The 25,431-nt window shown below is 40.5% G+C and overlaps 2 protein-coding genes across 7 annotated transcripts in view; one reads left to right on the forward strand and one right to left on the reverse strand.

Moving 5' to 3' along the window:
• On the reverse strand, positions 1-7,986 carry LOC112146696 (cytochrome b561). Of its 3 annotated transcripts, XR_002919300.2 has the most exons (7): positions 7,618-7,755; positions 7,299-7,506; positions 1,957-2,055; positions 1,775-1,878; positions 1,542-1,699; positions 488-740; positions 1-327 (listed from the first exon to the last, which is right to left on the reverse strand). XR_002919300.2 is itself a non-coding variant. In XM_024272664.1 (6 exons), the coding sequence occupies exons 2-6, from the start codon at positions 7,501-7,503 to the stop codon at positions 548-550; spliced, it is 759 nt and encodes a 252-aa protein (XP_024128432.1). In that variant the 5' UTR covers positions 7,504-7,506; positions 7,854-7,986; the 3' UTR covers positions 1-547. The 3 variants fall into 3 exon arrangements, 2 of the variants coding, with proteins under 2 accessions (XP_024128432.1, XP_024128431.1); XM_024272664.1 differs by lacking the exon at positions 7,618-7,755 and adding an exon at positions 7,854-7,986 and having other exon boundaries at positions 1-740; XM_024272663.2 differs by having other exon boundaries at positions 1-740.
• hdac5 (histone deacetylase 5) overlaps positions 7,855-25,431 on the forward strand; it is a 67,732-nt gene continuing 50,155 nt past the window's right edge. For 2 of the 4 annotated variants that reach the window (XM_024272630.2, XM_024272632.2), the window contains exon 1: positions 20,619-21,075. In XM_024272630.2, the coding sequence (XP_024128398.1) occupies positions 21,048-21,075 (28 nt within the window). In that variant the 5' untranslated portion in view covers positions 20,619-21,047. Of the gene's footprint in view, positions 7,987-20,618; positions 21,115-25,431 lie in introns of those variants that run through there. The other 2 variants (XM_024272633.2, XM_024272631.2) reach the window with 2 other exon arrangements.

The raw sequence follows: 25,431 nt of genomic DNA on the forward strand, positions 1-25,431 counted from the left end.
TGCTGTTTCACTCTGACTTTATTTGAGACCATAAAGGACACAACAAACAAATCTCCAGTACGTACATTTGGCAAAGCTGGTTCTGAACTCAACATAAAATCACTTCAGTTACATCCGACGCACAGGTGAGCCGCAGAGACACAGGTGAGCCGCAGAGACACAGGTGAGCCGCAGAGACACAGGTGAGCCGCAGAGACACAGGTGGGTCACAAAGCAGGGCTTCTTTGAAACCAAATGCTCTTGATGTCCTCCAGCACAGGGTTGGTGTCTAAAGCTTCAGCTTTCATCAGCTGTGTGTTTGAACCCCAGGAAGCTGGAATGAGTCATCTTGCAACAAAAACAGCAAACATGTCAGGACTCTGTGCACAGGGGGCGGAGCTAAACTTGGCGAAGCACGTCCCTCTCCGGAGGTTAAAGCCCCGGAAAAGAGAGACGAAAGCATCATAAACTAACATAAGACACGTGAACATTCTTAACTCCAGGTTACCAGAAGCTTCTGATAGCTCTTCATGGACTGGCTGGTCGGCAACAGGTGGAGTCGGAGGAGTCAAGGTGTGGCAGGAGCCCCGCCCTCAGTCAGGGTCTTGAAGTGCACAGACAGAGCCTCTTCCTCTGGGTTTGGTGGGCGTCTGTACTCCTCTCTGGTTACCAAGTAGCAAAGAAGCACCCCGAAGAGCACCAGAAGGACCCCCAGGATGTTGGCCAGCACCCCCTCTGAGGTAAACTGAGGGTAGGAGGACCTGAAGCCGCAAAAAAATAAACATTTAAGGTTGTTTTCTACATTAGAGTAGGCTTTTCATTAGAGCGTCTCAGGGGCTGCAGGAAGAAAAGGACCCGACTAGACTCTGACCACTGCCAGAGACAGCACAACAGCCCACAGACTGAAATGAGCAGGACCTGAAAGGAACAGTTGGGACTTCTACTTTTGACACACATTAGTTCCTTTCAAAATAAAACCCACCCCGTGTCAAAAGTTCCTCCTGCTGCAGCAGCTTTACTTCAATTAGAAATGCAAGACAAACATGTTTGTATCATCATTTGTTCCCTTTTACTCTCAGATATAAACAACATTCTAGACTATTATTATTGAAAACACACAACTCAAATCATTTTAATCATTTTAGCTGCATCTGTTTAAAACTGTATTGACTTTAGTGTAATTTACCAACATTTGCAGTCTTTTATTTGACTAAATCTGTGTATTCTGGAGGAACCATAGAGCAAACGAGACCTCTTCAAGACATCAGGGATGTCAAAAGCTTCGTATAGTTTATCTTTCAAGTGCACTTCAGCCATAAATTTATAAACTTGGGTAATCTAAATCCAATAAATGCTAATTTAGTAACCCTTACTTGAAAAATACTATATTTTATTCTTTATTTAGCCAGAGAGCCACTATAGAGAGTTAAAAGAGCTATGCACGGCTCCAGAGCTGCAGGTTGCAGTTGTTTTTTAACGAGTTATCCCAGAATGCATTAGATGTTTGTGTTTGTGATCTCATCAGAAACCAGGTCACATAAAAGCATCTCCTGCAGACGTACTCAATGCTGAAGAGGAGTTTCTCAGTGATGCCCAGTAAACTCGTCCCTATGGCCATGACCAGCAGGGTCAGCCCGCAGAACACGTGGATTGGCAGGTAAGTGGCTCGCAACCATGACGACGCCCCGGGAAACAGGAAGAAGAGCAAGCCCATCACCCACTAGAAGAAATGGAGATGGTCAGTGATCCTGTCCACCTTAAACGGAGCTCCAGTACGCGGTAACAGGGTGAATACCTGCAAGCTGAAGAGAATTAAGGTGGTGAGGCCGCCCCAGCTGTGCAGAGAGTACAGGTGTGGAATGAGGGAGGCTGAGTGGAAGTCAAACACAGCTACAACACCTGTACACACAAAGACACACACATTATAAAACTGTTTGCCATCTCCGCCTCTGGTGTCTGTGTGCACCACCGACTCACCTACGATGCTGGTGATGAGGGCGAGCAGGTGGATGGTGCCGTGAAGCAGCTTCACCTTCTTCTTTGCCTCGTTTGAAAACACTCTGTAGACCAGGATGGCTGAACACAGACATCAGTTAGTCAGGAAATGATGATCTAACTTTTGAAGAAGTCAAACTGTAAATCCAGAGAGTCCAACTGGTGCTGAAACAAAAGAGTCTGAAAATAATGGCAACATTTCTGACACCATATCACACGTGTCAAAGTCAAGGCCCGGGGGCCGGATCCGGCCCTCCAGATCACTTTATTTTATTGTGATTAATGACCCGATGATATCTTATGATTATTTCTAACTTGTACAATTTTAACAAACTATATTTTTATGGAGAGTAAAATATTGAAAGTTAGTTAAGTTGATTTATTCTGGAATAATATTCCCGCTTTTTTGTTATTCATAATTATGTTAAAAAGTTACAGTTTGAAAGTTTTACAAATTGTCATTCTGTTAGCTTTTTGGACTATTTTGGCATTTACTAAGATTTTTTAGGCTATTTTGGAGTTTAGCTGATATTTCAGGTACATGCTAGCTGTTTTGGTTCATTTAGGTTTTTCTTTTTTCAAGTTTTTTAGGCTACTTTGGCATTTAGCCAATATTTTAGCTGGCTATCAGCTTCAGTGTTTTTAGCTATCAGCTTCAGCATCTTCAGCAGCCAAAATCAGCTTACAGCATTCACACTAGCATTATCACAGGTAATGCTATATATCTAGTTCATCATTATGTTAAAAAGCTACGATTTTAAAGCTTTAAAGTTTTTGTTTTAGTGTGTTCAATAAATGTTTCTCCTGTTCGGCCCGAGACCTAAGGCGTGTTTTGGATTTTGGCCCCTTGTGTGATTGAGTTTGACACTCCTGCCTTATCAGGACATCTGATGTGATCTGTGTAGTAAAGCTGCATTGATCATTTTTTTTCATTTTTACTTGGATCCAGCTGATCAGGACAGAAATAAGCAGCATGTAGTCTAAAGTAATCACATTACAGTGGCAGAGTGTGTGTCTGTGTGAACCCCCCCTGGGGTGTTTCCATCTCCTGCCTCCTCATTCTCCATTTAATGTGGAGCCGACCTTTTGCTTTATTGCTGTAATGTAATCTGGCGCTGAAGCAGTTGAGCTAATGTGATTACTCGTGTAAACCAAAGTACCCCGAGCTGAAAGTAATGAGGAAATCCCACATCATTTTCCTCAGCAGGTCCGGTGGGGGTGTGTGGGGAGGGGTACTTTGATAACATCGACACACGGCCCTCAAAGTTAGTATTTGATCCTTCGCTGATTTTGTAGGTTTGCCCACCCACTAAGAAATTAACAGTCTGTCATCCTAATGGTTTATTTGAACAGTGAGATAGAAAAATTGCAAGAAAGCAAATAAATTCACTTTAAGGAAATGATAGATTCATTGAGGAAAATAAGTATATGAACCCTCTGGCTGGAAAGATTTAGTACTTTGTGTCAAAACCAGTCTTATCAGCAGAGGTCAGAGGTTCCTTGTAGTTGATGATCAGGTTTCTGCTCATATCAGGAGGAACTCTGCTCAAATGATTTCTAAATCATTCCGATTTACTGTTGCTTAGCAACCCTGAGCTTCAGCTCTCTGCAGATGCTTTCTGAAGGACTGAGGCAGAGCTCTTCATGACCTTTATATGCTTCTTCTTCGTCGTCCTGGTTGGATGTTTGATCCTGTTGGAAGATCCGCCCATGTTTGAGTCTCCTGGTGGAGGGAAAGAGGTTCTCAGTCAGGATTTGACTCCGCCCATCCTCCCATCCACACGATGAAGTGGCCCTGTGTAGAACCCCCCCAAACCATAATACTTCCACCTCCATCCTTGACCGTGGGGATGGTGTTCTTGGGGTCATAGGCAGCATTTCTCTTCCTCCAAACTTGAGTTGATACCAAAGATCTCCATGTTGGTCTGATCTGAGCACAGAACCTTCTCCAATCACTCTCTGAATCTTGGAGGTGTTCACTGGTAGACCATATCTGTACATGTGTCTTCTTAGGCAGGAGGACCACCAGACGTTAAACCATTGCAGTATATCCAGTGGTTTTCTTGGTGATGTGGTTCCAGTTGCTTCAGGTCATCATCTAACTCCTGCTGCTGTTTTAGGATGATCTCTCTCTGTTCTCATGATCATGGAATCCCACCAGGTCAGATCTGGTTTGGACCTCCAGACCTACAGGTGGATTGAAGCTCATGTTCTGGTATTTTGGCTCCAACAGTTGTGACCTTTAACCTCCAGCTTGTGGCTGATGGTTTGTAGTCCATCCCGGTCTACAATCTTCTCCCTTAAATCCACGGAAAGCTCTTTAGTCTTTCCGTGTAGGAGAGTTTGGAGTCTGACCATAGACTGTAGAATAACTGGACAGATCAACCCCTCCCCCCTCGTGTTCCAAACAGGAAGTACCTGCTGGCTCCAAGAAGCCAAAATCCCACAGACTTCTATAGAGGAATAAACAGCTGTTACTCAGTCGTTCTATTGGTCAGAGTAACTATTCCTGATCTGATACATTTTTCTGAACATCTTCTTGATAATCCTAATTTTTCCCATGATATTTTTTCTTTATCACAAGTTATGAATCAGATGCCTCAGTAAAATCGTGTGCTGCCCGCTACCTTGAACGTTTGATTGACAACTTCTCCCAAGCCCGCTTTCAGTGGAAGGGGTGTGGATTTTGAACAAGCTCACTTATGATGACTGTAGTTCCTGCAAAAACGTGATTCAGACCAACTCTGACCAATCACTGTCGTCTGGCTCAAAATGGCAGCGCCGCTATTACAAAAAAATGGCGATGGATTTGGCCTCATTCTGTGGTCTTTTCTACAAGTGATTCGTTCTTAGTTCAGGAGACAAGTTGTTTCAGAGAATCTAACTGGTTTTTGTGAACGAGAACTCTCCATGGTAACTAGGGGATCACATCCTTATTTCCCTCAATGCAATGCAAGTACTTTTATTTCAGGGGTGTAAACTCAATCGTACAAGGAGCCAAGATCCAAAACACACCTCAGGTCACAGGCCGAACAGGATAAACATTTATTGAACACTCTAAAACTACATTTTTAAACAGTAACTTTTTAACATAATTATGAACTAGATACATATCATTACCTGTGATAATACTAGTGTGAATGCTGTAAACTGAATTTGGCTGCTGAAGATGGTGGTGCTGATAGCTGAAGATGATGAAATTGATAGCTGAAAACACTGAAAACATTTCCTCCACTCTGTGTACAGTCAGATTGTGACTTTTTTGACTGAAAAGGGAAACTCTGTGAAGTTCTGAAAGATTACAAACTTGATCCAGCACAGCTTGGCCTATGGCTCACATAAAGAAGACTCTTTCATGGCCTGTTCCTGTGACTCACTCATCCCTCTTGCCTCAGAGCGGATGCTTCCCTGCTTCCCTGGTTCTGGTTCTGCAGCAGCGTTCTACCTGTCAGAGCGACACAGTTACACCAGGTGAATAATACCCACTAACTGCTGCACTTCAGTAACCCATTTACAGAAAATCATCTTTTAGTTCCAACAGTTTCTGATCTTTTTGTCAGGTCTGAGCTTGGTGGGTGGGGTGGTGGGGGGTGTACCACAGGGACATCTGGTCATTGTCATCTTGATGCTGCAGATCAGCAGCCCTGTAGCTTTAGGCTAACACGGGCAAAGGATGTGCCTGCTGACTCCAGCTGGTAACCATGGCAACATGCTGCCCTAAATGCGTCAGTCCTCTTTCAGACCGGATGTCTCACTTATCAGGGCGTAAGTCCTTGTAAGATCGGGAAACAAGGACACAATCATGGATGTTCCACACTTTGAGATATGAAATTGAAGTTTCACATTCCTCAGATTCACCTGTTTTTCTGTCATAAAGCTACAACAAACACAACTGAACATGTAGAAAAAAGTGAAATGAGCAAAGACTCACTTCTGCCACTGACCTAAAGAGTGTAAATCATCAGATCATTTACAATTATAATACTTTAACTGGATTATGACAGTTTAACATGGGAACAATCTCCTCCAGTAATTTGATTATCTTATATTTATGAAATGAGTGAAGGTGAAGTCTCAAAGGAAAATGAATTTGGTTTGAAAGTGGGATATATGGAATCATTGATTCAGAAGAATTCATAAAAAAATGATAAAATATCAGAGTTTTTTTTTATGTAATTAAGATCCCTGAATGAAAACTAAAGAAGGCAAGTTTCTCACACCAACAATAAAAGGCATGAGTACTAAAGAGGAAGAAGTCTACAAGGATGTGAGGAGGCCATGAGATGGTTTATGAAGAGAAACGGTATTACAAATAAATATTTATCTAAACCAGGGGTCGGCAACCTTTAACAATAAAAGAACCATTTGGACTCCTTGTCTACTGATCAGAACCTAGAAGGAGCCACATAGTCTTACTTTAGCATTTAGGAAATTTTTATTTTTCATTCATGACCCTCTGTTTTTTAATAATAAATATGAATTATGTATTTTTTGGCACAAACAAAAGCGAATATATAAAAAGAACCTAGCATCTCTCAAAATTTGATTTTTTTTTTTTTTTCTTATTTTCAAAATAAAAGATGATCTGTGCTAAAAGGGATCATCTCAGTGCAGCTCTGGGCAGCTAGTAACCAGCATAAGATAATATGTGCTTTAACTCATAAAAGATCAAACTTTTTACCAAAGTTTTGATTTTCATATAAAATCTGTTCATTCTGGAGGTAGAGTTGATCAAACAAGACGTCTTCAGGTCAACAGGATGTAAAAACCTACATAGTTTATCATCTATGTGAACCTCAGACATCAGTTTATACATTTAACTAATCTAAATTAAATAAATGATAATAAAAAAAATACTATTTTCTTTTTATATTGTTTTTTGTTATTTTCCCCTCTTTGTCCTCATCAGTCTTACTCTGCTGGATTTTGTTATTTTAGTTTGTTGTTGGATCTTGGTAGTCTTAGTTTTCAGGTTTGTTTATTTGTTTTCTTTAGGTAGTTTTGGTTAGGGGGAGCTGCTGACTGACGGTCGACATGGCAAGGAAAGTTTGTGGTTGAGTTTGAGAGTAATTCGCTTTTGAGGAACACAACCGTCCTCCTGAGGTCAGAGGTGAGGTCAGATCCAGAGAGAAGAGTCAGTATGAAGAGAAGATTTTCTGTCCTCAAGAGAGAGAACTGTATTTAGTTACATAAAATAAAGATACAAACTCTCACAAGTTAAAAGCGTTAAAAATTTCCATCACTAATGTGGAAATAACTTGTTGAACCTGCTTAACCCCCTTCATGAGACAGGTCAGCCCTGGGGGGTGTTGGGGTTGACTTACCGTCCCCGTGCAGCAGGACCAGGCCCAGCACCATGCACAGAGGATGCAGGTTAAACTCCCGGGCTGAGCCATCCCAGGCGAAGCCACCGCGATAGTGACCCATCCACACGCCGGTGATCACCACCGACACCAGACCCAGAACCTGCGACGCCCCCACCAGCCCAGCGAACACCGAGCCCCTGCGATCCGGGCCCGAATCCTCCATATTCTGCAGATAGAAAACCAAGAACTATGGTTTCATCCGATCAGAGAAACAAACAAAAGCTGCTGAGAGAGTGATTATTAAGCGGCGCATCCCCTATCAGGATGCTGCCCCCACCATGCCGTTCTCTCATCTTTCCTCTCACGGCTGCCCCTCCCGAGTCATTCTACAGGTCCGGTTTCGTTACTACTGCGGTTCACGGGCTGGACAGGCTCTGAGTACACCTGCCGCTGCCGTGCACGCGCACCGCCACATCAGCAGGTGCAACAGGAAATGAGCGGCGCGGATGCCGCGCGGTCCCCCGCGCGTCAGCTCGATCCGGATCAGACCTGCATGAACTGAACAGGACTCACCTGATGCTCCGTCGAAGAACCAGGAAGACCACCACCCAAAGACAGCAAGCACGCGCGCGTCTGTGTTTGTGTTAGGACTGATCAGCGAGCGGACACCACGTGACCGGAGCACAGGATGAGGGGCGGGGCCGCGGTGAGTGTCTACGTCACTGTTTTACGGGGCTGAAGCGGTCCTGTCCGGAGGGGAAGATGAAACTCCCCATCCCAGATGTCCAGAATAAAGAGGGACCCCCCCCCCGCTGCACACCTGTCCTCTGTCTGCTCTGATGAGTCATTGAATCAGTCAGGATGGATTCATCTGAATCACTTCTGATGTGATGCTGCTTTGAGGTGGGGGGTCACCCCAGCCCACTGAGTCTGGCTCTGCTGGGGGTTCCTTCATCCTAAAGTGGGTCTTCCTCCACCTCTAGACTCACGGAGAAACCTCTTCATGCTTTGTGTTGGACAAGGTTTTACTAATCTAATAATCTGGATTTATTTGGATGATCTGACCTGAAATAGATAAAAATCGTGATTGCAGTATTTGTGTTGCTTATTATCTAATAATTGATAACATTCATACTTTAGGTTAAATAAGATTGTCATTAACCCTTTAACACCTGAGGTGTCGCCAGTGAATCTTAAAGACATCAATAGATGCTTTTCTCCTCCAAAATCAACTGGAATTACATTGATCATGTTAGCAACCCAGCTAGCAAGGCTAAGTGGACCCATTTGGTTTAAAAAACTCAGAAAATGTGGGCGCCCAATGGGGTCGTCTGCAGTTTCTGTGGTGGCTCCACTTGTGTTTGCCCACATTGGCTTAAATGGGGACCCAATGGATACGTAGCATGCTAGCAAGCTCTACTGTAGCAAGCTCTGCTGTATTGAGCTACCGGGGTCCGGTCTGGTGAGCTCCGCAGTTGCTAGCTCCACTGGACCTAGCTAGCAAGCTCCACTATAGAGAGCTAGTGAGTTCCGCTATAGTGAGCTCCACTGTATTGAGCTAGTGAGCTCCACTGTAGCAAGCTAGCGAACTCTGTTGTAGTGAGCTCTGTTGTATCTAGCTAGCGAGCTCCACTGTAGCAAGCTAGCGAGCTGAGCTATATTAATCTAATGAACTCCACTGTAGCATGCTCTGTTGTTGTGAGCTATGTTGTAGCAAGCTCCGCTACATCTAGCTAGCGAGCTCCACTGTAGCAAGCTAGCAAGCTCTGTTGTTGTGAGCTCCATTGCAGTGAACTCCACTATATCTAGCTAGTGAGTTCCACTGTAGCAAGATACCAAGCTCCGTTGTAGCGAGCTCCGCTGTATCTAGCTGGCGAGCTCCGCTGTAGCAAGCTAGTGACCTCTACTCTAGCAGGCTAGCAAGCTCCGGTGTAGTGAGCTTCGTTGTATCGAGCTAGCGAGTTCCGCTGTCCAAAGAGTAGCTGGCTAGCATAGCTGGCTGGGTGGGAATTCTAGGTGCTGTCTGGGAATTAACAACTTACAGCAAATCAAAGAACGTAAACACTGGTGCTCCAGTGCTAAAAGGTTCGTTACTGTTGTGGCGTAAGCGGTCAACCTTGATTGCAATATCGCAGGTTCAATTCCCGCTTTGCCCATCCATGTGTCAAAGTGTCCTTGGGCAAGACTCTTAACTCCACATTGGTCCTGGTGGTTATAGACTGGCGCCTGTGTAAGGCAGTGTGTAAATGTGACTGTGGAGCACTTCGGGCCTTAAAGAAAAGGGCTATTTAAGTATTACCTTTCAATGATTGGTATTTAGGTGTGCCCATTAGTCCAGTTGTGACCATAACTGGAACCTGTGGGTGTCAGGAGGACGCTGCCTTGTGGGGAAAAACTGTTTATGGTTGTGAAGGGAAATGATGGAGTCTGGAACAGGTGAAGTCCAAAATGAAGATGTAGGAGGTCAGGCTGCAAGGTGAAGGAAAAACGGGTATAAAACACAGTTAGGACAGAAGTGACTCTTCTAATTTATTTGATTTAGCGATCTATGCTTCTGTTCTATGCTTCTGGTGCGGCGCAATTCATGTGTTGTTCTTCTTTCCCACTCCCCGATCCCGATGGGGACCACGCCTCTGGTTTGTTATCTCGCATCTTGGAGTGAATAAGATTAAAGGTGGATCATCTGTGCTCCTGTTCTTGGCTTTGGACCTCACCTCTGGCTCATCTTGTCTGTGGACCTCGCTCCCATCTGTATCCCAGTCCTTATCTCTGAAACATTGAATCTAAAGTAATGGATAAATCTAGCATGTCTTTCAACAATTCTTCAAACAATTAGATCATAAACATAATACAGCAGGGGTGTCAAACTCAATCACACAAGGGGCCAAAATCCAAAACACACCTTAAGTAGCGTCCTGAACAAGATAAACATTATTGAACACTAAAACTACATTTTTTGAAACTTTTAAACTGTAACTTTTTAACAAAATCATGAACTAGATATATAGCATTACCTGTGATAATGCGAGTCTGGATCTGGTAAGCTGAATTTGACCACTGAAGATGATAGTACTGATAGCTGAAGCCAATACCCAGTTAAAATATTAGCAAAATGCCAAATTAGCTGAAAAAAAAGAAAACATAGGTTAACCAAAACAGGTAGCATGTTGCTGAAAAAAATGACTAAACTACCAAATATCCTTAAAAATGGAAAAAGAACCGAAATTATCCAAACCACCTTGCGTGTAAATTTTAGCCTAACTCCAAAACAGCCTAAAAAACTTAAAAAAAAGCCTAAATTAGCCAAAACATCTAGCATGTTGCTGAAATATTAGCTAATCTCCAAAATGGCCTAAAAAATCTTAGTAAATGCCAAAATAGTCCAAAAAGCTAGCAGAATGCCAATTTTTTAAACTTTAAAACTGTAACGTTTTAGCATAATTATGAATGAAAAAAGGCAGGAATATTATTCCAGAATAAATCAACTTAAACTTTCAATATTTTACTCTCCATAAAATTATGTTTTATCAAAATTATACAAGTTAGAAATAAGCGCAAGATAACATCGACACATTAACAACAATAAAATAAAATGATCTGGAGGGCCGGATCCGGCCCCCGGGCCTTGACTTTGACACATGTAAAACAAGTTTAAAATATATCATTCTAAACATTTTACTTTAATGACCAGTCAAATTCAAATGCAGAAATAAGGAATGATGTCGCTTTTTACATTTTTTTTTTCAGTACTCCAACTGTGTTGAAATTTTACACTTTTTCTCAAAATTGTACTTGAGGATATTTTTTGTAGATATTTAAATAAGGATTTAGAAAAGAACATATAAAGAATCATTGCAGGAAAACATATCAACTTTTACCAACAAAGCTCTGTAACTACATTGATTTTGTAGACTTTTCTGTTAAGTTTTAAAGAAAATTAAAGTTAAGTTTTTAGGAGTGGTTTTACCAATTGTCATTTACAAACTTTGAGATGTTTCTTTCAGCTTTATTCATGATAAATCCTATTTTAGGTTATTTATTGAGTTAATTCATTTCATTATATCAACATTTTCCTTTTTAATTTGTTATAAACTTGAATGTAATCGTTTCTTTTTTGTATTTTCTCATATATGTTCCGTTTTAAAGCTTTATTACAATTTTAATGATTTAATTTTTTACTTTTGTGTTGTTTTCCTTTGAATGCTTACATCTTTATGTTGTGTGTGTTTGAATGTTGTATTGGTGCATGTAAAGCTCTTTTTGTTGTATGTGTTTGTATGAAAAGTGTTATAGAAATTCAACAGTTTTAATGTTGAATCTGAAGGAATAGTTCTTGCTGCACTCCCCTTTTCATCCTCCTGAGGGCGCTGCTGTCTAACAGAAGTCCTTTCTTGTGAGAGAGAAGAGCATCATCACAGCTGATGGAACTGTGATGCTGTCACACACTGGGGAAGGGACGCACCCACAGAGGGTTTTGGGTCCAGAGGATGGAGGTCTGATGGAGACTTGTGTCGCATCGAATTGGTTTTTGCTTCAAAGGAAAGGAGGCCGTGTTGTGTTTTCATTGATTGAAAAAAAATGTAAAAGGCCAGACAAACTCTGAGATGACTCACAGGTGGATGACTCACCACTGCTGCTGCTGTGTGTGTGTGATGTTTCTCCTCACCCCCCTCGCTCTTTGCCACGTTATCTCTGTCCTTCGACTGCCCTGCAGCCTCCACCTCTGCAGCCTTTTTATTGGAGTTCTTCTCTTCAGAACAGAACCCTTCTTCTGTGTTTTCCAGCAGTTGAAGAGGTGAAAGCTGCTTCCTGAATCTGTATCTAAAATACTTGATTAGAAACATGTGCACCTTCAACGTCTGCAAGCAAGAAGGTGCAGGAAGGGACAAGATGTCTGCTCAGGAGTGACAGAACACCTCCATGACCAATACCTAAAGACTTGGCTTGCCAAATGTAGTTTGTACTTAACATCTACCAGCTTTTTCAAACTGTATTTTTGCATATCTGCTCCTAATCCATGATGATTTGAATAAAGAAATGCTCTTAATTTTCTTCATCCTCTTCAGACCTGGCCTCCACATACCTGGACATCACATTTTGGGACATACTACCTCAGCTAATTCTGCTGAAGTGGAGCCCTGTGACTCAGATATTAAAAGGGTTAAATATAGAATTTCTAAAAGTACAGTTTTAGGTAGAGCTTTAACTCACCAAGCCCCTGTCTTATGGAACAAGCTCCCAGCTCATGTAAAAGAGGACAACACAGTTTCTACGTTCAAAGTTAGGCTTTAAACATTCCTCTTTGGACAGGCTTACTGCCAGGCGTGATCAGATAATATTTAACTTATTGCTCCCTTGCCTCACCTACTGTTAAGAAGTTTGAGTGATTAATAATTTGAATTATACGTCATAAAGATTTCTCAGAGGAGCTAAGATGGCTTTATAAATCCACCCAGGTCCGCCTATTCCCCCTGCTCTGGTTTACGTGGGTTTGGATCAATATTATACTAATACTGATATGCTAAAAACGTACATTTTCTATTATTGTCAATATTATTACCATCCGCTAAATGTTCCTTTAAGCGCCATTTTTGGGGAGTTTGAGATGGCATAGAGACGTTATTTCATGTCCAATTTATGTGTTGAAAAAGAGGTTCTGTCATCAAACTTTTTGTCAATAAAGAGAGGACGGACGACGACAGAGAGACAGGGTCGTTTACCTTGTGCAGCTTTATTGTCCATGCGTGTAAACCAGAACTTTGTCTTTTTCCTTCTATGAAGAGGTTAAAGAATCAGAACCAAAAGGAACATGGGAGCAAAATATTAACCTCTACAGTTCCATTACTATTGACATGTTTCAATGAAATTTCTATAACAATTAGTTGTTAGTTGGCTGCTAGAAGTTAGAATCTAAGGAAAGTATGGTGCGCTGGGGTTCTGTCCTCTATTCTTATCTGCTCCTACTCTCCTCTATTCTTGATAATTTATTCTTTATTTAGTTCTGCATGCCTCTGTTTGGTGCAGTGCCATTCATGTGTTGTTCCTCTCTCCCACTCCTCTCTGGGAGAGTGAGAGAGATTCCAGATTCAGGTGGCTCGCCTGTGCTCCTGTCTTTGGCAGTGGACCTCGCCTCTGGCTCGTCTCATCCACCTGTCCCAGCTCCACCTGGATAAAGGATTGTCGGTGTTCTTGTCCTAAACAGTGGACCTCGCCTCTGGCTGGTCTCATCCACCTGTCCCAGCTCCACCTGGATAAAGGATTGTCGGTGTTCCTGTCCTAAACAGTGGACCTCACCTCTGGCTGGTCTCGCGCCCCCACCTATCCTCAGCTCCATCTGGATAAAGCCCATCAACTACACTTTCAAACATGTAGTTGTAGAGTTAGATCAGCTCATTCTTCTTTAACAGTCCTGGTACATCACCTGTCTGTCCTGGGAGAGGATCCCTCCTTTACGTGGATTTCCCTGAAGTTTTTTTTTTTTCGAGGAGTTTTTTCTCACTGAGAAGGAGGGTCGAAGGGCGGGGATGCCCAGTTTAATTTACTCTGTTTAGTTTAGTTCAGCAATCAACTATAGTTTCAATTTTAGGACTGATTTTATGTTTTGGGGTAATTACTGGTGTGAAGCCCAACAGACAACTGTACTGTGTCATTGGGCTATATATTACATAGATCAAAGTATAGAGTATTTACCCTAAAAGAATAACACAAAAATAACACTAAAACTATAAATGGAAAAGAACTAAATGGTGTCTACGGTCTCTGACTTGACATTACAGGGACTTTACCACATAAGGAAAGACTGTTAACGTAACTGCAAATGCATGGCAAAAGACTGAAAGTTAATCAGACGAATTATGGATATTAGTAAAAGGTGACAGAACAAACAAGAACAATCAGTGACCTAATACTCAAGTGGGTGAAATATTCATAGAAACAAACCAGCTTCTCTGACACTCAGACTAACTTCAGTAAGAAAAACTGTGGACCAATGAACATCTGCTCTTTAAGAGACATGATTCTTTCTTCCCATTCAGTGCTGAGCTTTTGGCACAGGATGGATCTGAACCACCTGCTGCTCTAAAACATCTACATTAAGTATAGTTACAATCTTAAATGTGAATCATTCATACCTGCAATGTCTGCGTTTGAAACATTTAATCTAAAACATCTTAAACATCTCAAATGTCCACATCTTAAAGTCTGCATCTATATTGTTAACATCTAACAGTGTTGAGTTTGAAACATCTCTTCTACTGTACTAAACTGTAACTTTGCAGTGAAAAAAGCCTGAATTGTTTTTCACCTGTTCATTCATCTCGGGTTCATAATTGACTTTTTGAACCAGCGTTGGGTTAGAAAACAAGAGAATGAAGTGAGATGAGAATATAGACGACCTCTGACCGTCCCCTGTTTCAGCCAATCAGCAGCGCTTTGTTTTGAAGATCTGCACCAATCCACAGAGCCAGGAGGCACCTGATGATGAGAGGCCTGACTTGGGCCGGTCTCCATGGTAACAGCATCCTTGCCAGAAAAGCTCTTTCCTTCATTTTCACATCCCTCCCGTCCACTCCAGCCTCCTCTGTGCTGCTTCTCTTCTCATCATCTCTCTCCAGCCCTCACATTGTCACTCTCCTCTTTTCCTCCCGTCCTCCTGCTTCTTCTGCTCCTCCTCCACACAGATCTGTATTTCAGTCATTCTGCGTGAAGTGGAAGGATATTTATATCCTCAGCCTTGACTGCTTAGGCCTCATCCCATTTGTGAGCCATAAATGAAGGCCCTTTTTTCCCTGGATTCTGGCCTAAATTGCGCTTGTTAGAATTATTTTCAGGGAAATCCGACCTGAAGCTTCAGTAAAAAGCCAATTTTCATGGATTGGTAAATGTGACTTTTCAGCGGCATAAACCTGACCCACTCCCCTGTAGATGTGAATAAACTCCAGCAAAACGGCAGATCTGGACTCTGTCTCCCTGTCCACCATGAAACCCCCCGCCCATCAAAGACCTCCAGCTTTTTTTAAGACTATAGCCTTTGTCTCTTTCCCCAAAAGACAAAGGACAAATCGTCCCGGAAAAATTTTCCAAGCATTTATGGCACATGTCACAGTCAAGGCCCGGGGGCCGGATCCGGCCCTCCAGATCATTTCATTTTATTGTTATTAATGGCCCGATGTTATCTTGTGCTTATTTCTAACTTGTATAATTTTGACAAAATATATTTTTATGGAGAGTAAAATATTGAAAGTTATTTAAGGTGATTTATTCTGGAATAATATTACTGCCTTTTATTATTCAGAATTATGTTTAAATTTTCGTTTTTTTCACTTTTTGTCTGTTTGTTGCTACAGTATTTCATCTGTGCCTCCTTTTGTGTAAACGTGCCCCCACATAAATACTTAAACACTTTGATCCAACATCTTTATGGCAACCTTTTGTAATGTAACACAAATGATTTGACCCAATTCTACAACTTTTATCACATGGAATGTTACAGGATTGAATAACGTGGTTAAACATAAGAGCGTTTTTCCTCATTTGCATGACTTTAAACCGGATATTCTGTTTCTAAAGGAGACACACCTACGCTCGATGGACGCCAATAAATTCTTACATAGCAGGTTAGCACAGATATATCACTCAGGGTTCAATAATAAAGCCAACGGAGTCGCTATACTTATCAGGAAAAGTTTCTCTTTTGTTTGCACTAATGAAACCTATGATACAAATAGTTGTTTTGTAATCCTAAAGGTCAAACTGCATAACTCCCCAGTCATCCTACTAAATGTTTATGCTCCTAGCTGGGACAACCCGCAGTTTTTTACTAAGCTGATTGGCAGGATAACAGATGTGATTATGGGAGGGGATCTTAAGCAGGTTTTTGATCCAAGCCTTGCCAGATCAAGCACACGGCCAACAGCAATAACTTCTAAATTGGTTTCGGTACTCAACTCATTTCTCCAAAACTATGACATTTCTGATTCGCTGGGTGCAGCCGACCCTTCTTCAAATTACTATTACTTTTTTTTCCCAGTACATCAATCGTACTCAAGAATTGATTCTTTTTTACTGGTCAATACTCTTATTCCTAAAGTCACTGCTTGTAAATATCACACAGTTGTGATCTCGGATCATGCTCCAGTGCAGCTTGATATCTCCTTTCCTAATGCTGAGGTGCTGCTGCGGCTGTGGAGATTTGACCCGACTCTATTGTTAGATGAAGACTTCTGCAAGCATGTCACTTCTCACATCTTTTTGGAAGTGAATGAGACTCTTGTAACTAAATCACTGGTCTGGGAATCTCTTAAGGCATACTTACGTAGCCAAATTATTTATTTTACAGCTTAGAGAAAGAAAAAAACCTAATGAAGGTCTCAAAAAACTGACCGAGCTTATAGCCAAAGTTGACCATTTATATCCATCTCCCGATCTGTACAAACAAAGTTAATACTGCAGTCTGAATTTGAAACCTTATCAATTAAAGAAACTGAAAGATTGCTGCTCAGAACAAGGTAAAATATATGAACACGGAGAAAGAGCGGGCAGACTACTCTCTCATCAGCTGCCCCAGTCAGTTGTAGGTCATTCAATTTCAGAGGTCAGTCTAGACTCGGGCCAACACGGATGCTGAGCAGATTAATAAGGTTTTTAAGACATTTTTATCAAGATCTCTACACTAGTCAAACCACATGTACAAATGACAAAATAGATTCCTTTTTGACTAAATTGGACATTCCAAAAATCAACTCAGATAAACAACAGACCTTTGATAGACCAATATCAACATCTGAAATATTATTAGCCATTGGCTGGCTACAAAATGGGAAGGCACCAGGTCCGAATGGATTTTCGTCAGACTTCCACAAAAAATTTGCAAACAAATGAGTGAAATTACTCTCTGAGATGTTTCTGGAAACACACAATACAAATAAATTACTACAAACACTATCCCAAGCCACAATTTCTGTGATTTAAAAAAAAGATAGTGACCCTCAAAAATGTGAATCTTATCGACCAATTAGCCTACTCAATGTAGACTACAAAATTCTTACGAAATGTTTGCGCTCCGTCTCAAGCATATAGCTCTTTGTATTATTCACGAGGATCAGACGGGCTTTATCCCCAATCGCCAGTCATATTTTAATTGTAGGCGTTTGTTCAATATTTTATATTCTGACCACTCAACTCTTTGTCCAGAGCTAATAGTCTCACTTGATGCCGACGAAGACTTTTGAATAAAGTGGGAATATCCACTATTTTACTACATACATTTGGATTTGGCCCCGGATTTACATCCTCTCTTTTTACCAGCTCTGTATGATTCTGACTTTCAAACCTGGCACAGAAAAGCCATTATATTTTTTAGTGATTTATTCGATAATGGCTCCTTTATAACATTTTTGACATGGCCAAGTATCACTTTTTCAGATTTCTGCAGGTCCATAGCTTCGTCATAAAACACTTTACGTCTTATCCAGCTAAACCTCCTCCATCTCCTCTTGAAGACTGTTTGAATCTCTAATATATCTTTAGAGATCAAATCTCTCGCACACACAACTTGCTACATGATATAGAACCCACCTCTTTAGATAGGCTGAAAAATCTATGGGAACAAGACCTCAACTTACAGATTCCAGACGACATCTGGGAAAGGAGTATCAATCGTATTCACTCAACATCTATTTGTAAAAAACTTTGTCTAATACAATTAAAAATTTTCCCTCGTGCTTATTTAACAAAAGATAAAGTGGCAAGGATAGACAGAACTTCTGATGATAGATGTCCGAGTTGCAGTCAGGCAGCTGCCACAATGAGTCATATGATCTGGTCTTGCACAGCTCTGGGTAGGTTCTGGGGATCTGTATTTGATGCTATCTCACATTTATGCAGCACAACTATAGACCCTAATCCATACACTATAGTCTTTGGAGTTCTTCCAAATAAGCAAGGCCTGACTTCATGTCAAACAAATGCTGTAGCCTTTCTATCTCTGTTAGCCTGAAGACTGACACTGATGAAATGGAAGGATGCTCGGCCTCCTTCATTTATTCAATGGGTGAGAGGAGTTATGTTGTGTCTGAAAATTGAGTACTTGTGGTACAGTTTACAGGGCTCCATACATAACTACTATAAAACATGGAAGCCTTTTATCACGTTTGTTGAGGGTTTGCCTTTTGCATGAATGAGAAGGTATAATTACTGTTGATTACTTATAATTAATGCTACTGTGACTGTGGATGCTGCAGCGCTGTGTGTCAGTTATGTGAAGGTGTAAGCGTATGTTTACTGAGGTGTATATGGAAAGGATACTTTTCAATATTTATTTTTTATTATTTTTTACTTTTTACATATTTCGGGTTTAACTTTAATTGCTCATGCCACTGGCTGGTATGACTGTGAACATTTTTTTTGTGTTGCTAAAAATCCCTCTTTCATATGCTCAATGTTTTCTAAAAACTGAAAATTCTTTAAATGAAGTTCTCAAAAAAAAGTTATGGTTTTAAAGTTTTAAAAATGGGCATTCTGCTAGTTTTTTGAACTATTTTGGCATTTAATTAGATTTCTTAGGCTATTTTGGAGTTTAGCTAATATTTATGCAACATGCTAGCTGTTTTATCTAATTTAGCCTTTTTAAAAAAAAAGTTTCTAGGCTGTTTTGCAGTTGGGTTAATGTTTACATGCTGGCTATTTAGACTAATTTAGACTTTTTTCAGTTTTTTAGCCTATTTTGAAGTTAGTCTATTTTTTTTAGCTACATGCTAGCTCTTTTGCTTAACCTATGTATTTTTTTTTAGCTTTTTAGGCTAATCTGGAATTTAGCTAATATTTTAGCTGGCTATCAGCTTCAGTGATTTCAGCTATCAATTTCAGCATCCTGAGCTATCAGCACTAGCATCTTCAGCTTACAGCATTCACACTAGTATTATCACAGGTAATGCTATACATCTAGTTTATACATGTTTGAAAGTTATGTTTTTAAAGTTTTAAAAATTTTATTTTAATAAATGTTTATCCTGTTTGGCCCGCAACCTAAGGTGTGTTTTGGATTTTGGCCGCTTGTACGATTGAGTTTGACAACTCCTCTCTATTGTGACGAAATCTTTGTCTTATCTCACCTTAAGGCACTTACACCATTTTTGATGTACTAAAGTTAGATAACAAATCCAACAGATCTGTTAATTATGCTGTTGATATGTGTCAAACATAAATTGCATTTATGGAACACATTAGATATTAGGGCTGGGGATCAATAATAATTTACAGAAACAATTCCTTTCACAAGAACCTCGATTGATACAGTTCTAATTTTTTAAAATTCTTTTGATCCTCTAAATTAAAGTTGATATAATTTAATTTTGACTGTACACATGTATGCACATTTGTTTAGAAATTAAATCCACTGTGTGCTTGGAATACATTTATATGAATCCTATACACTTCACATACTGTAAAATGTATTAGTGAAATAATCATTTTTGCTAATAGCACAAATTCAATTTAATTAATTCAAATTCAATTCACGAAAATCAATATATTTTTTTCTTCTTTTAGATTCTGCAGAAACTATTCCTGGTATTACAGGTACAAGCAAAATACAGATATTTTTTAAAATTATTTTGTTTTATCTTAACTTTTATTTTAAACTTTTGAAATCCCTTTTTTATTATTGGATTTGTGTATTTTTATGATAAAAGTAACAATAAACTCAATGAACGTTATTGTGAGTGCTTAGAAACCCGTTCCTGAAACTGAGATTATTCTGCTTTTCAGTTCTGTTTTATGATAATTTCTAATCAAGGATTAATAAAAATCATGAATGCATTTATTTTTCTTTTACCTAATTGAACACTAAAGTAGATTTTAAAACACTAAAATCAATACAGAATTTTTTTTTAGATTTTACAGAATCCATTCTGGGGTAAATTACAGGTATTTTTAATATATATATATATATATATATATATATATATATATATATATATATATATATATATTTAAACAGACAGCATCTTATTTGTTTTACATTTTTTAAATCCTTTATTATTATTATTTTATTTGGATATATTCATAATAAAATAATGCTTACGTCTTTAAAAACGCAAAAATTCAATACAGAAACCTCTAATATGGGTTAAAATTAGTATAAATTATTATTGCATAATAGGTGACTTGAGCCATTATCAGCTAAAAACATTTCAAACTTTCCAGGAAGCTGTTCCTCGAGAATTCCCGCAATCGGCGCGGTCCTTAAACGCAACACAGAGAAAGAAAGGCGGGCCTGTCTGCCTGACTTTCTCTCTCTCTGTAGGTTTGCGTTGAATCTATTTTTAGTCCGGCAGACTGGTCACGTGGCAGGATGACGTCGGTAATGTTGTTGTCGGTAGAGTGCGCGAGCGCGGAGGAGGGGCAGAGACTGTCAACATGGAGGTGTTGAAGCTCCCGCCTTTCAGCTGCAGCCTCTCCTGAAGCTCCGAGGCCGTCTGCGGGGGCAGTCAGTGAGCCTGGGGGGGACACATCGACCCCTGGGTGGACAGCGAGCCTCGGCCGCTCACACGGGGCCGACGGGAGTTCACCTCAACCTCGCCGACATCCACGCCACCGAAAGCCCCGTGACGCAGGGAGGAGCGCGCGTGTGTGCGCGCGCGGGGCTGCGAATGAGTCCGTGCGTGTGTTCCTCCAGAGTGGCGTTTGTGCCGTCGAACCGCTGACGTCATCTCTACGACCCGCGTCCTCTCCGGGAACTTTGGAGCGTCCTCGTGGCCGGACCGACAGATGCTGACAGCTGACCACCTGGAGACGGGTAACTACCCACGCCGTTCGACCGGGACTTCACCGGCTGGTTAGTGGGACTGGAACCGGTCCAGGCTGCATCTTCCAGGGCCGCTACAGCAGAGTAGGGTGCTGAGGGACTGGAGGGCTCTCTCCAGAATGAAGGGCTCCTTAACCTGTCCGGGTTTTTGTGGGTTTGATTGAGTGATCCTCCAAAAATGCTCAGATTTATAAAACGTATCAGGACATTTGTCTCTATAAGTCAGTGCACGTGCATTCATTGATCCTTAGGGCCGTAGTAATGAGACATTTGTAAGCATGTTACCATGTCTTCTCAGGGATGATGCTCAACATCAACTCAGACATGAAATATATCTTAGAAAGCATTTACTTGTATTACTTAAGAAAGAACAGTTTCAAAACTTACAAACTACGGACAGACTTTAAAATGAGGCAAGAAGCTGGATCTAAACACATGCCAAAGTCAAGGCCCGGGGGCCAGATCCGGCCTTCCGGGCAATCCTATCCGGCCCTCCAGACCATTTTATTTGATTGTTAATTAATGGCCAGATGTTATCTTGTGCTTATTTCTAAATTGTGTTATTTTGACAAAATGTATTTTTTATGGAGAGTAAAATATTGAAAGTTATTTATGGTTTAAGTGGATTATTCTGGAATAATATTCCTGCCTTTTTTTAATTCATAATTATTCTAAAAAGTTTCGTTTTAAAAAGAAAATATATCATTCTGTTAGCTTTTTGGACTCTTTTGACATTTGCAAAGATTTTTTGGCTGTTTTGGAGTTTAACTAATATTTCTGCTACATGCTAGCTGTTTTGGCTAATTTAGGCTTTTTATTCGTTTTTTAGGCGATTTTGAAGTTTAGTTATTATTTCAGCTACATGCTAGCTACTTTTAAGTTTTTCCTAGGCTAATTTGGCATTTGGCTAATCTTTTAGCTGGCTATCAGCTTCAGTGTTTTTAGCTATCAATTTCAGCATCTTCAGCTATCATCACTAGGATCTTCAGTAGAGAAATTCAGCTTACAGCATTCTCACTAGCATTATCACAGGTAATGCTATATATCTAGTCCATAATTACGTTGAAAAGTTATGGCTTTAAAGTTTTAGAAATCTAGTTTTAGAGTGTTCAATAAATGTTTATCCTGTTCGCGACCTAAGGTGTGTTCTGGATTTTGGTCCCTTGTGTGATTGAGTTGACACTCCTGCTGTGCATCATGCAGGTGTATAGGGCTGGCTTAATTTTCTTTTTTGACAAAGGAAACACTTCTCTGGAATTTCTCTGCAAACCAGCTAAATAGTATTCACAGAAGAATCCATTGCTACCATATTGAAGACTTGTCTTTACTACGTGTCACGGACTACCTTCAGTTCCAACTCTGATACTACGTGTACACTGGGTATGTCACGTGCAAACGTGGATTTTTTAAAGCCTTGTTTACACTGAGCGGGCCGGTATTTTAAGAAGTGGTATGATACGGTCCAGTTGATTGTTTTCGGCGTCTGGTCTATTTTGTCCGCGAGCGATCCGTGTCAATTCTGGCAGGAAGTTACATCAAGATACATGAGAAAATCTGGTTTATTTTCAAAATATAATCTATTTTTCACAATAAAACAGTGATTGGCAAATGTGATCATGTTTTTGAAATGTTTTAAACAGACTGTAGAAAATAAACACACAATCACAACTCACACACACAAATAAAAAACAGACAGACACACACTTCTCTCTGTGTGTCTCAACAACATATAAATAAAAGAATGTAGGCCAAATAATTACTTACTTCATCTTAGCAGAAACATGGGGTCATATTTTTAAGTCTTTAACTTACCCGTGATGGCAAAAACAAAAACAAAAACTCTTGCAGAAGCGCCTGTCGACCGCCGTGGAAAAATGCGCGTCTGTTGTGAGTTGCAGGAGAGAGCGGATGCTGCGCACACTCCGCTCCATGCCGCTTTATGGCGCTTCCGCATCCAGAGTGAGCCTAGCGTAAGAACTACTGCCGTAAAGACGAAACAGAAACGCTAGCTTCGTGCTATACTGGTGTATGTCGTCATCACTTTCTGCTATTCAATGGATGACACCAGTGACTCCGCCCCAACCGTCCTGTTCCAGTTTTCTATGGACCTACAACGGATGGTGGTCCTCAAGAGGGACAGTTCGGCACTGTTTAATGGGTCCACTTAACAATGGAAATGCTCAAATTAGCGGACCATACTGTACTGGACCATTTCAAACCACTCAGTGGAAACGAGGCTTTAGTTCAGGCGTCTGCAACCGAGGGCACGCATGCAGTGGCACGCCGGGGTGTGATAGCAATAGGCTCTTTTGTCGTCCATTTGTATGTTCTGGATTTGAAAAGAGTGATGATCTCTACTCACGATGATCTTTGTTCCTCCGTGGCGTCACAAAGAAAGGGTCCATTCACGCAGCGCTGTTACTGTGGCCATTCTTTTTTGTATTTTGTCATCTGTTTTTAATTATAAATCACTTTAAACTGCAGCACATTGATAAATAGAGATTGATTGATTGATTGATTGATTGATAAGTTCAGTTTGTTGAATGATAACCAAAGAAGGTCAGATTAAACCCAGACTTTCTTTCTGTTCTGCCAAATGTCAAAATGAAATGTGAACAAGTTTTAAAATTAATGTTAAAGCTGATCACCACTGAATTTATTGGGCTGAAAATAAACAATGATGCTGTCCAGTTGCAGAAAATGTAAATCACTATAAATAGCAAGCTAATGAAAAAGTTACTCATGTAGTAACTACATTTAGTTACTCAGGCCCTGTCTCGTGATGTAAGAGGAATAAGACAAAAGCACACGCTTGTTTTTTTAAGGTTGTGAACTTCTTAGAAATATTGATCTTTGTTCTGATGTATCCAACCCTTTTGCTGTAGGTATGACACACCACAAATGCAGTACTTTTGGTTTTTAAGCAAACATAGTTGCAGTACTTTTCAACTTTGGCCCATTTTCTTTGTGCAATATTTTTATTGATGCACTTTTTTGAGTTAAAATATGTTCTAAAAAGCTGTTTGACCTGCTGCTTGTAAATTACATTTTTGTTTCACAAACATTGGAAATGTTTTTTGAATTTTTTTGTATTAACGTTTGCATTATAGTTAGAGTTTGCTGGGTTTATTCCTGGGTTCACTCTCCAGGGCGGGCGATCAGCTCAAATCCAGTGTGGGTTCTTGGATAAGACCCTTTGTGCTCCTAACTGGGTCTCCCTGTGCCTTGAAAATAAAGGATTGTGTCAGGAAGAGCATCCGGCGTAAAACTCTCTCAAACCTGTGCAAATCAGTGAACGCAAATTCTCTGTCGATCTCTGGCGGGACAGGCCGAAGGGTGAACGACAACACACTTTGCATTATAGTTGTGGATGGCAGAGTTGTTAAGTTGTTAATGTCATAAACGTTGCTGACCCCAGCTTTAGTCCCCTAGGATTGTGCTATGATCTAGTATATTTACCAAATGAAAGTTTTATCACAATTATACAACTTGCTGAAAGGTGATAAAACATTGGTTCTCAATTGTGCATTATATCCAGTCCCTTGATGTGTAGTTGTAATGTTTTTTTGCCACCAAATGTTTATTTTTTAAGGAAACCTTGTCTTGTTTCACATTCAGTTCTCATTCATATGAACACAAGCACACATTGGGTTTGGCACTGGGGCTGAATCCAAACGGCTTCCCTACTGCTAAGGCTTCAACCTAACCCTACATTTATCCCTCCAAGTGGAGAAATAAACTAAATTCACACCTGCACTCCTGTTGAGATGCTCCTCCCTACAACCCTCCCCCGGCCCGGACAACCCAAATACCTGCAGCACCTATGCGGGTCAACCCCCTGTATTTTTAAATTGAACAAGCTTTTTTTTTTTAAAAACAGTCCATTAATCTGTTAGTGATGTTTATTGAAGAGAAGTTTAAACAGGGTATTGAAACTAATGCGCTCACATAAGGTAAAGAAACAGCTCAAGTCTGAACTGTTCGCTCTTCGTCTTCTGATCTCTGGCAGAACGTTTTGGGTGTTGTGAGTAAAAGTGGACACTCCAGTCTGAGCTCAGCTTTGAAGCTCACCAGAAAGACAATACACCAAGAGAAGAAAAGGGTTGTTTCAATGATTAGTGAATTACTGAAAAAGAAAAGATTTAAGACGGACTGAACGTTTGTAAACTGCACTCAGGTGTAGTTGTTAGCACTGTCACCTCAGAGTTCTTGAGAAGACTTTAGTTTGGATCCTGGAAGGATCTTTTTGAGAGTTTGGTTTGCTCCAGAGCACTCCAGCTTCTTCCCACAGTCCTGGAATAGGTTCATTTGTGACTCTAAAAAAGGGGTGTCAAACTCAATCGCACA

Source organism: Oryzias melastigma, linkage group LG8, assembly GCF_002922805.2.
Source record: "Oryzias melastigma strain HK-1 linkage group LG8, ASM292280v2, whole genome shotgun sequence".
NCBI lineage: Eukaryota > Metazoa > Chordata > Actinopteri > Beloniformes > Adrianichthyidae > Oryzias > Oryzias melastigma.

Excerpts from the sequence above, each read along its gene's own strand:
- LOC112146696 (XM_024272663.2), bottom strand. Across the intron at positions 1,700-1,774 it reads TAATTCTCTTCAGCTTGCAG|TGGGTGATGGGCTTGCTCTT; the intron begins GTATTCACCCTG and ends CATTTCTTCTAG. Across the intron at positions 741-1,541 it reads AAACTCCTCTTCAGCATTGA|GTCCTCCTACCCTCAGTTTA; the intron begins GTACGTCTGCAG and ends TTGCGGCTTCAG.